This window comes from Eurytemora carolleeae, unplaced genomic scaffold (genome assembly GCF_000591075.1).
Source record: "Eurytemora carolleeae unplaced genomic scaffold, Eaff_2.0 scaffold1242, whole genome shotgun sequence".
Classification (NCBI taxonomy): Eukaryota; Metazoa; Arthropoda; class Copepoda; order Calanoida; family Temoridae; genus Eurytemora; species Eurytemora carolleeae.
This window is the reverse complement of record NW_019397482.1, coordinates 67,827-78,906: the sequence shown is the minus strand read 5'-3', so window position 1 is coordinate 78,906 and position 11,080 is coordinate 67,827. Positions and strand designations below refer to the sequence as shown.

Here is an 11,080-nt window from a genome sequence, read left to right as displayed (position 1 = left end):
TGTTTCATACTCTTCACACAGGCGAGAAATAAATTTTGTTAAGATACGTTAAAAATCTAGATTATCAAGCTCAGACCAATGATTTTAAAGTCACGACAGTAATCTTCTAATAATTAATCTGTATATGATCCCATGTCTCGATTGCAGTTTACTGCAAACCCTATAAAGACTGGTGAGTCTAAATCTGCCATGCACCCCTAGACCAAGGCCTTAGAGTAAAGGGTAGTTTGCAATGCATGTTCCCAGCCTAATTTTTCAAGGCCAGCACATTATAAAACTTTAGAAGTTTTAAAAATGTTTATTATAAAATGTAAAAAATATTTTGTTTTGTTTTTGACAACTAAATAACAAACAAGGTAAGGGTCTTAATGATTTTTTTCATGTTGAACATTGAGTTGGGAGGGGGGAGGGTAGTCACTTTAAATTATTCTTTAAAGAAAAAATAGTCAAATCCTACCTCGCCCTCATAAAAGTTGGATTACTATTCTTTTTTTCCGGACATTTTCTGTAAAATATTCTATTCAAAACTAAACAAACGTGTTGTCATTTTTTATTGGATTTACTAACCTTTCGCATCAAAAAAAAAAGTACGAGTGGCTTGGAAGAAAACAACCAAAGCCCGAGCCGTTGCGACGCTTTTAAGATTGTGTATATAAGTGTAGGTTAGTTACAGACCTTTTGAAGGTCGGATGCACACATTTTAAAGGTCAAATATGGAAAGATGTGCACAGTTATTAAGTGGCCACAGCGCTCGGCCCAGAAATTGTCTTAGCCTAATCTAACACCATGCACGAATCGGCTATTACTTTATCAATTTGATAAGTGTGGCCGCAGCGCTCGGCCCCTTAGCCTGTCCTAGCCGCAGCGCTCGGCCCAGAATTTGTCTTAAACCTCCTAACCCCACAGATTGGCTATCAGTTAATGTGGCCGCAGCGCTCAGCCTCATAACCTGTCCTAGCCGCAGCGCTCAGCCCAGAAATTGTCTTAACCAACCCTAACCTCACACATCGGCTATCACTTTTGTCAATTTTATAATGTGGCCACAACACTCGGCCCCCTAGCCTGTACTAGCCGCAGCGCTCTGCCCAGATTTAACCAATCCTAACATCCGACCTACAAAATTTGTTCATCTATACCTATAAGTCTTACATCTTACCTTCAAAAAGTGTTCATACGACCTACAAAGCTGTTCATCTGACCTACAAAAGCTGTGCATCCGACCTAAAAAAGCTGTGCACTAGACCTACAAAAAATGGGCATCCGACCTACAAAAAGTGTTCATCCGACCTTCAAAAAGTGTGCATCCGACCTACAAATTTGTGTGCAAGGGCGGGATCCTTATGGTAGAATTATCGCAACTACATACTGACAAGATCTGCAGTTCCTGAGTAGTCCCGGATTAACAAAATAGAAAGTACATCCGACCTACAGCTGTCGTAGATCCGATGTTGCAGTATGTTTGAATGATCGTAGGACTTCTCAGTTACCTGGGACCCTTCATATCCCTTTCCAGTGAATCCAGTTGACAAATCCATTGTGATAGTTCGGTCAAAGTAATGTCTGAAATCTTAAATATCTTATAGCATTCTTAAAAGTCATCATAGATAATTGGATTATAATATCAAATTTGGTCATCCAACTTTTAGATTGGCAATCTTTTTATACATCGAATTTTTATTTACTTTGTTACTCTTAAAATGAAAAGGAATTAAGTCTTAGCCACAAACTCAATTCTTCTTATTCTATAACTTCCCAGCCTGGTGCAGTGGAGTAAACCTTAAATATCTTAGATTGTTAGAAATAACAGAATTCATAGTTTAAATATTCTAAGGTTAAAGACATAAGGTTGGAAAGATAAAAGGATTAGGAAATCAGATTTTGAGGCAAAGACCCAATTGTTGTTTCAGCTAAGTGTGTTTCTAATATTGTTGACCAGTGATAAGGATCCGGATCTGCAGCATTATGGGGTTTTACGCAACATCCCCCCTATTGAACCTCTGACCTACTAAATTTCCGACCTACTGCAATATCGGACCTACGCGCCAGCTGTTTATTTTTGTATTATTTGAGGGTTAGGTTAGGTTAAGACACTTTCTGGGCAAAAGCGATGCGGCTTTGGGGCCGGGTGCTGGGGCCATAAGTACATATAGCAGCTGTAAAACCACGTGCTAGTAGGTCGGATGTGTATCATAGAGAATTTGGCGTAGGTCAGGCAGGGGCGTACGAGGGCTTTTGTTTAGGGGGGGGCACAAAAAAAATTTTTGGTCCCCCCCCTTGGCAAAATTGGTCCCCCCCCTTAAAAACCCCTTTTTTGAAAAAATATTAATACCTTTTTAAAATTTTTTTTGCCCCCCCCTCTCCCACCTGGACTTATTTTCTGAGGAAGGGAAATGCAAGCAGATGTAATATTAAAAGAGCCTCCCCCATGGATGCCCCCCCTCAGCCTCTCAGGGGGGGCGCGCGTAGAGGGGGGCGGGGGGCGCGGCCCCCCCTCGTACGCCCCTGAGGTCAGGAGTGGAGTATAGTGGATTTGCGTAGGTCGAAAAATACACCACCCATTTTGGCTTCATGGATCCTGATCCTGATCAGCATAAGCATAAATATGCGGAAAAAGAGGTGAAGTATCAACCAAAATCTTTTCCTTTCCAAAATCATAATCTGAACTATTGAAAAAGAGGTGAAGTATCAACAAAAATCTTTTGCTTTCCAAAATCATAATCTGAACTATTGAACAAGAGGTGAAGTATCAACAAAAATCTTTTGCTTTCCAAAATCATAATCTGAACTATTTAAAAAGTGTGATAATCAAAAATTTCCTTATCTCTGAATGAATTATCAAGTAAAAGGATGAAAACAACGAAAAGAAGAATAAAAGTGGTTCGAAAATTCTGCTTCTGTTAAAAAATCAGTAAATCTTCATGACTTGGATCCAAAGCCTTGATGGTTGACTTACATACACAGCTGCAGCATAAACAGACAAACAAATTACACAAATATTATATTTTCTTGAGAAAAAAAATACAAATGCTAAGTACACGTGCACAGTAAACTAATTTCATAAATGTTACAGCACAGTGCAAATTCAAGGTATTGAGTAAAGAAGCACAACTAGGCAGGGATTATATAATCAAAGTCTAGCTCTTGCACTCATCTCGGGACGGAAAAAAAAGTTTCTGACAAAAAAATGACTGAAAAAAAATCTGCGAAAAAAAGGTTCTTTATGAATATTTCATAGTACGATAAAAAATACATAGAACTTCGTATTGGACGATTTAGAATATCAATATTTCATTTTGTCTTAAAGGAAAAAATATATATGCATATACACTCATTTCTTTAGTTCATAATTGTTATTAAAACAAAATAATTAATAACAGTTTGGACATATTTAAGTACACTATGTAACGAACTAAGATACAATCTGCACAGATCTAGTTACAATCAGTACTAACTCAAGTACAATCTGTACCGATTTAATTTCATTTTGTACAGATAAATTACAATCTGTACAGTTCTAACAACAATCAGTACTATCTCAAGTATCTGTACTGATTTTATTGTACAAATTTGAGTATCATTAGTAAATAATTAAGTAAAATCTGGCCCTAATTAAGTACATTTTCAACTGATGTAGGTAAAACGATTTAAATACAAACTGATCATTTCAATAACAATCTGCATTAGTTCAAGTACAAATTATACTGATTATAGTACTAATTTAGCTGTACTAATTTAGGTATACATTGAATTAATTCAAGTACAAATTGTAACTGGTTTGAGAAAAAATTGTACTGATTCGAGTACAAATGGTACTGATTTAAGTACAAATTGTACTGATTTAAGTATAAATTGTACTGCTTTGATAATAAATTGTACTAAGTGAGTATAAATTGAACTGATTTAAGTACAAATTGAACTGATTCAAGCACACTATCTGTACAGATTTGAGTACAGTCTGTTCTTTTATATTCTACCAGTGTATGCCCAATGAACTAAAGTTTCTAGTTCAAACTAACCCTAAAATTTCAAGTGTTAGTTCAAAATAACCCTGAGTATTTAATGTACAAATATCAAGACCATATTAAGATACAATCACAGATAAAAAAGATTGGAAGAGAGATCAGTAAAAGCTTTTTCTCTAGACCTATCTTTATAGTCTGTGGATACAGAATACAGATTACTGGGTTTTAACATTGTTTAATTTTCTGTTGATAAATAAAGCAAATTTATTGGAAGCTGTGCGTACTGTATACCCGATACCGAGTATATATATTTTCCACAAAATTATTATTATTATTTTTATTTTTTTCTTTTTAAAGGAATCCATGGAAGCAGCTGGCTGCTGGCTGGTTAAGCATGTTTTTTAAAATTAAAATGTGGAAAATATATACTTGGTTTAGTGTGAGGGAAAGACTGGTTTTTGAATTTATGTACGTTACATACACTCCGATGTAAACTGTACAAGGCATTTTAGTGCGTCGAAACAAAAAAAATAATTGAAAAAAATTGAGATTACATCAATATTTGATTTTCAATTAAATTTTATATTTCCTGTTTTAATTAACATCCACTAGTACTTCGTTTTTTTTTGGGNAAATAATGTCCTTCGTGTTCTTGAATCCGTACCCGCATCGAAGTAAATAATATCCCTTGCATTTTACAGAGAGAAGAATATTTTTAATAAAAATAAAGTAATTAACAAATATTTTGTTTGAAAAAAAAGTTTCTAAAATCTTAACAGTACGAACCGAATTTCCTAAGGATAACTGTCAATATCATTAATTCCGTTACAGTGAAAAAAATTTGGATTTGAAAAAAAATGAAAATTACAACTGGTCATTAAATTAAGACATATTACATTAAAGGATTGATAGATAGATAGATTGCTGGGTAGGTGGATTGGATATAATTTAGGGAAGAAATTGGAAGGCTTAGTTAATATATCTCTTTCTAACAGTGATCTCCGGCGATCTTTTTATTAGAGGCCTCCAGCTTAAAGATCTTACTACCAGGGATCTCTAGCTTCTAGATCTTTCTACCAGGGATCTCCAGCTTCTAGATCTTTCTACCAGGGATCTCTAGCGTCTAGATCTTTCTCCCAGGGATCTCCAGCTTCTAGATCTTTCTACCAGGGATCTCCAGCTTCCTCGCCTTTTCTAAATCCTTCCTGACCTTCCAAAGCATCAACTCTACGCATGCCCGGGCATCTTCATAGCTATCGTGACCCCAGGCATTACCCTGGAAATACATAAATATATATAATAAAGCCCTCCATACATTTTATACATTATATATATTATATAATACATATTTGTATATTTGTATATATGTTAGCTATAGCTTGCCAAACAGCTGGACCAATCTGGGTAGTGGGTTCCTTGGAGCTTAACAATTAAAGGCTAAAAAATTGATTTTTTTAAATCGTGTTTTTTCTTCAAAATTCCATTTTTTATTTCATAGGCAACGCCGGGCACTTCAGCTATTATGCTGATAATTCAAATTTAATATTTAGTAAAGAGGATTAAGATGAAATCAACCAACCCACTACATTATATAACCCAACAATCATATGAACTACTGTTCAGAAGGACCTGTTATTTTTAGTTCACGGACATTTAAACCAATGACAATCATAAATTATGTGATAACATTTTATTCAAATTAAACCTATATCTGTAACTGTATCTACTTTGTCCCAAATATATATTATTATAATTATTAAACCTACCAACCAACCAATCTACGACTTAACCAACCAATTCACCAACCAACCAACCTGTATATCCCGCTTGAGGTATGAACTGACGAGTGTGCGTAAAGATCTTCTGTATGGAAGACCGTAGAAGTGTGGGAATACAAGGCTTGTGTCAATTACGTTCAGATGAAGGAGGTTTAGAGCTCTCAGATCATTCTCCAGACCGTGTCCTGCAACAGTATGATCATTAAAGAGACTGAGAGCGGTGTCCTGCAGATCGTAGGATCCTTTTAGGGACTGAGGACCGTTTCCTGGAATGATCCTTTCAAGTCTGAGGACGTAATTTCAAGTAATCTTTAATTAAAACGCAAGAATATACAGTAAGTTCCCTAATTCAGCGAAAACACTGAAAGGTTTTTTTTTTTAAAGGCGGAGCTAAAACATTCATAAAAATGGGATGAACAAAATTGAAGTAAGTTTAAACTATAAAACCGTGCCAAAACGATTGACAAAGATACCGGTTATGCCTGAAAATGGGATGAACAAAATTGAAGTAAGTTTAAACTATAAAACCGTGCCAAAACGATTGACAAAGATACCGGTTATGCCTGAAAAGATAAAGGAGGATTCTCTCCAAAATAAAAATTTAAGCAAATCGTGAATTAAAAAGGAAATGGAGAACAAATATTACGTCTTCGAAATTTACATCTCCTTGTCACAGCTGATCTGACGACATTCTGTCTTCTACAGTACAGAGAGAAAGCTTGCAAAAAAGTCTCTCATCAGTCGAATCGGAACCAATCCTGACTTTGGGGTTTACTCGGGTTTAAGCTTTTAAAATCTCATCTCTGTTCTCGTTAGCTTACTGAAGTTAAGCACACTTGTCCACAGCCAGTAACTGGATTGGTGTCCAGCAAGGGTTTGATTCCCTTACTCCAGACACACCTGTGGTTTCAAAACATCTGAAGCCGAATCTGGTTAAGCAGTTATGACCACCTGACAAATTTAGGAGGACAAAGGGGCAACTGTCAACAACTCTCTCAGCGAAAGGGTGCGTGCTTTCTACTCAACAAGAAAGAATCGTTAAGTGGATTGATCCAAGTGAATGATGATGAAGAGAGGAAAGGTGGACAAGCAGGGAGAGTCTATGGTTGCCAGCTATGGGTACCTGGAGGTGTCCATTCCGAACTTACAAATGATTGGGAGCAATGAGTGTGATGTTTCCTGTCTGTAAGGTACCTGATTCCAGAATATCAGAAGAATTCCTGCACTCTACTATTCTAAGGCAGCTGGAACCTTGTCAACATGGATGAATGTGCTGCCAGATTAGAACCCCTGATAGATCAATATAAACCCATACAACACCAAACGTTGCAACAGAAATATTCCTAGATTTGATCGTAACAACCCGATCAAGTCCTGGGGACAAAAAATCTCATTTAAAAATATTTGTTATAACAAAAGTTTTGGATATAAAAATTCCAAAATATTGCAAAAATGTGGATCTAAAATCTAAGCACTAATAGAGAAAACTTCTATATCTAGTATACACTAAACATCTATTCTGGATCCTGAATATTATAATCAAGATTCCGTATATAATCGGAATCCCGAATATCATATACGGGATCCTGTATATCATAATCGTAATCCTGAATATAATAATCGGGATTCTGAATATCATATTCAGCATCCTGAATATTATTATCAGGATCCTAAATATCATAATCGGGATCCTGAATATTAAAATTGGGATCTGGAACAGCTTACCTATAAGAATACTATCGGCGTTGATGAAACCGTTCAGATCATTCTGGACTTCCTACAAAAAAAGGATCATTACCATTTTAGGGGGAAACACCGGGGGGGGGGGGGATATTAAACAGGGTTTGACACCGAATTTTGTCCTCAAAAGTGAGAATAGAGATCGACATTTGGCATACAGCTTCCAGTTTAGATTATTTACCCTGCAGCTTGATACTTTTTAAAGAACCCCGCAAGGGACCCTCCAATAATAAAAAATTTCACCTTGAGAGATTTAGTTGGTCCAACATTTAGGTCACGTTCTGATATGCCAGAGAATCTGGTATTATGATCTACTATACTGTTCTCAGGGTTCACTAAAATAATAGATTTTTCTTTCTGTTTGAGACAAAAAATTTAGATATAAACCAGTGCAGTTAAGATCCATCTAATTTTGATGCAGATCCGGATCCTGGATCCGCACTAAAAAAATTGAATCCGGGTCAATAACAAACATTTCTTTAAGATTTGCAGATTATTTGAACAAACAAAATGTTTAACGTATTTTTACTCTTATTTCGTAATTTGTATGCTAAACTTCGTGAACCATTCAGTTCTGTTTTATTTTTGGGTTTTGAGAGTTTGCAGTTTTTGGTTGATATTTTGCCACTTGGATCCGGATCCAGGAAATGTTGCGGATCCAACGGATCCGGATTTTAAGCACTGATCTAAACTTTGTTGAAAACTAATCACGCATAAAATAAATCCATGATAATTAGGGAAAACATATTTGTTTGAAAAAGTATAAATCTGGTTACCTAAGCTTTCATAAACCAATCTACCGTCTACTCCTACTATTGTCACCTTAAACACAAAAAATGCATTAAATTTTGTGAAATGAATGAGACTATAAGCGTTATTTCAAGTGACTCTCCATCCAAAGATGGCAATGCCGATTCACAACGGCACCCTTGATCGCTTCGACTGATCAAGTACGAATTAAATATCTTTCGTTTCTCTGCAACAGTGACTTGCGCATTTCTTGCTTATAAGAAGCAACGGAGAAACTCACAGAAATTAACGCATTTTGAGTAAAAACAACGGCGGTATCTTCCACTTTTTTTGATGAGATGGTTTCGAATATTCCGCTGTAAATCGGACAGTGTCAACTTTGCATGGATATTCACTTGAAAGTATACGTACAGTCCCTTTAATACAGATCCTTTATTTTCATTTACCGTGTCTTATTGTTTATTATTATTATTATATAATCAATTATTTTAGTATTTTGAGTAGGAGTATTATGAAAGCATTTCGTCAACAAATATATTCGGGCCCTGCTAACAAAGCGATCTATAAACATATTTTAGGTATATTGTAATAATAAAACTTTGCTCAGAGGTGTATACTGTATATTTTTCAGACTTAGAATTAAGAAGAAAAAAATTGTACATGAAAAGGCAAGTTTTTTTTCATTCTTTTATATATTTGATGTCCAAAAACTAATAAAAAAAGGATTTTCAAAATATGGGGGAGATGATTTATCTAGAAAAAATATATATTTTGTAATATTAAAGTGTAAAAAGGTTTAGAAAGATATTTATATATATTTTGTAATATTAAAGTGTAAAAAGGTTGAGAAAGATATCTATATATATTTTGTAATATTATAGTTTAAACAGGTTTAGAAAGATATTTATATATATTTTGTAATATTATAGTGTGAAAAGGTTGAGAAAGATATCTATATATATTTTGTAATATTAAAGTGTAAAAAGGTTGAGAAAGATATTTATATATATTTTGAAATATTAAAGTGTAAAAAGGTTGAGAAAGATATCTATATATATTTTGTAATATTAAAGTGTAAAAAGGTTGAGAAAGATATTTATATATATTTTGAAATATTAAAGTGTAAAAAGGTTGAGAAAGATATCTATATATATTTTGTAATATTAAAGTGTAAAAAGGTTGAGAAAGAAATCTATATATATTTTGTAATATTATAGTGTAAACAGGTTTAGAAAGATATTTATATATATTTTGTAATATTATAGTGTGAAAAGGTTGAGAAATATATCTATATATATTTTGTAATATTAAAGTGTAAAAAGGTTGAGAAAGAAATCTATATATATTTTGTAATATTAAAGTGTAAAAAGGTTGAGAAAGATATCTATATATATTTTGTAATATTAAAGTGTAAAAAGGTTGAGAAAGATATTTATATATATTTGTAATATTTAAGTGTAAAAAGGTGTATATTATACACTCCTGTATGGTTAATAATAAAACATTGTTTTTAGATTATTCCAACCTTGGTTAATTCTAAGCCTACACGGGTATAGCACATTTCACAGTCTACTCCGAAAACACCAAAGTTTCGTTCTTTCTGCAGAGATTTTCTATACCTCGTCTTCACATACCCATCTAGAAGTATAATTATTTTTATCTACTTTTATGAAACAAGACATGTGTATATATGTTCCCTGTAGCGGCCGAACGGCTAGACCGAATGGACTGACATTTTTGAGGGAACCCTGGGTAACATAGTGTATAAAAATCATTTCCCCACAATTTTTAAAATTTTTTTTTTTATTTCACGGGCAACGCCGGGCCCTTCAGTTATTAATCAAGATTAAATACAAATATATATATATCCGGGAATCCTCTGATGTATCTAATTTTACCAAAGGTTGCATAATGAGTTTGCTAACTCCAAATGCGCTCAGAATCCACTTATGACGTCACTGATTATAGAGACTAGAGTGACGTCATATGCAGATTCCATCAATTCTAAGGAGACGACATTTTCCGTACATAAAGTGCATCGATTGTAAGCAACCTTATTACATGACTTTGATTTTAACCCTCAAAAACTGTCACCTGTACTTGGAGACATTTTTTAATACTTTCCCTATTAGGGTGTCCAAAAAAAAATTACTCGGTATCCTTGCCTGTTCTTTAATAAGTCCCTCGAGTACAAATGAACAAAAAAAATCAGAAAATAATTCAGCTGTATAATTTAAGCCGGAAAATTGTAAAATAACTGATAGTATCATTAGAGTATTAAATCGTTTTGGGCCGTTGTTTAAAAAATTAGAAAAACTTTCAATATTTGAAAACTGAATATGTTAAAGTTTGCTTTTATTAAACTTTGCAATACCTAAAGAAAAACTGACCAAAAACAATCGTTAAAACACTTTGCATGAATCTTATGTCAAGGTGAAATTTTGGAATAATGTAAGTAAACAAATGTTTTAACGAAAAAATAGATATAACTTTCATTTCTGAAAAGTTATCTATGGGACATATTATGCCCCTAGAAATAATAAAAGTTACCTAAGGGACCTACTTTGCCCCTAGAAAGGATAAAAGTTACCTAAGGGACCTACTATGCCCCTGGAAAGGGGGAACCCTGACCAAACATGAACCTGAGCTACTGAACACCCTCGCGAACTAAAACGAAGAAAATTATTATTTCTTAAAAATTATTTCTTTTAATATCTTATCGACATGTAATTTTTCGAAATCCTTAAAAAATAATTTATGTTTTTGAATAAAAATTTTATTTTAAATGCAATATTTTTATATTATTTAAAGGGGATGGTGGAGATGGCACATTTGATGTAGGGGGGGGGG

At 34.0% G+C, this 11,080-nt stretch overlaps 1 protein-coding gene and 1 long non-coding RNA gene across 3 annotated transcripts in view; both read right to left on the bottom strand.

Annotated features, from left to right (window-relative positions):
* Positions 1 to 4,016: 4,016 nt before the first annotated feature.
* LOC111714531 (uncharacterized) lies at positions 4,017 to 4,587 on the bottom strand. The gene is made up of 2 exons (XR_002768002.1): positions 4,392 to 4,587; positions 4,017 to 4,245 (listed from the first exon to the last, which is right to left on the bottom strand). It is a non-coding gene; the product is annotated as an uncharacterized LOC111714531 (long non-coding RNA).
* Positions 4,588 to 4,748: 161 nt separating this feature from the next.
* The window catches only part of LOC111714529 (uncharacterized), a 21,757-nt gene continuing 15,425 nt past the window's right edge, over positions 4,749 to 11,080 (bottom strand). The window contains exons 15-22 of one of the 2 annotated variants that reach the window (XM_023489663.1): positions 10,821 to 10,897; positions 9,756 to 9,868; positions 8,257 to 8,302; positions 7,724 to 7,815; positions 7,466 to 7,517; positions 5,777 to 5,925; positions 5,122 to 5,238; positions 4,749 to 5,091 (exon numbers count right to left, since the gene is read on the bottom strand). In XM_023489663.1, the coding sequence (XP_023345431.1) occupies positions 5,086 to 5,091; positions 5,122 to 5,238; positions 5,777 to 5,925; positions 7,466 to 7,517; positions 7,724 to 7,815; positions 8,257 to 8,302; positions 9,756 to 9,868; positions 10,821 to 10,897 (652 nt within the window). In that variant the 3' untranslated portion in view covers positions 4,749 to 5,085. Of the gene's footprint in view, positions 5,239 to 5,776; positions 5,926 to 7,465; positions 7,518 to 7,723; positions 7,816 to 8,256; positions 8,303 to 9,755; positions 9,869 to 10,820; positions 10,898 to 11,080 lie in introns of both variants that reach the window. The other variant, XM_023489662.1, reaches the window with a different exon arrangement.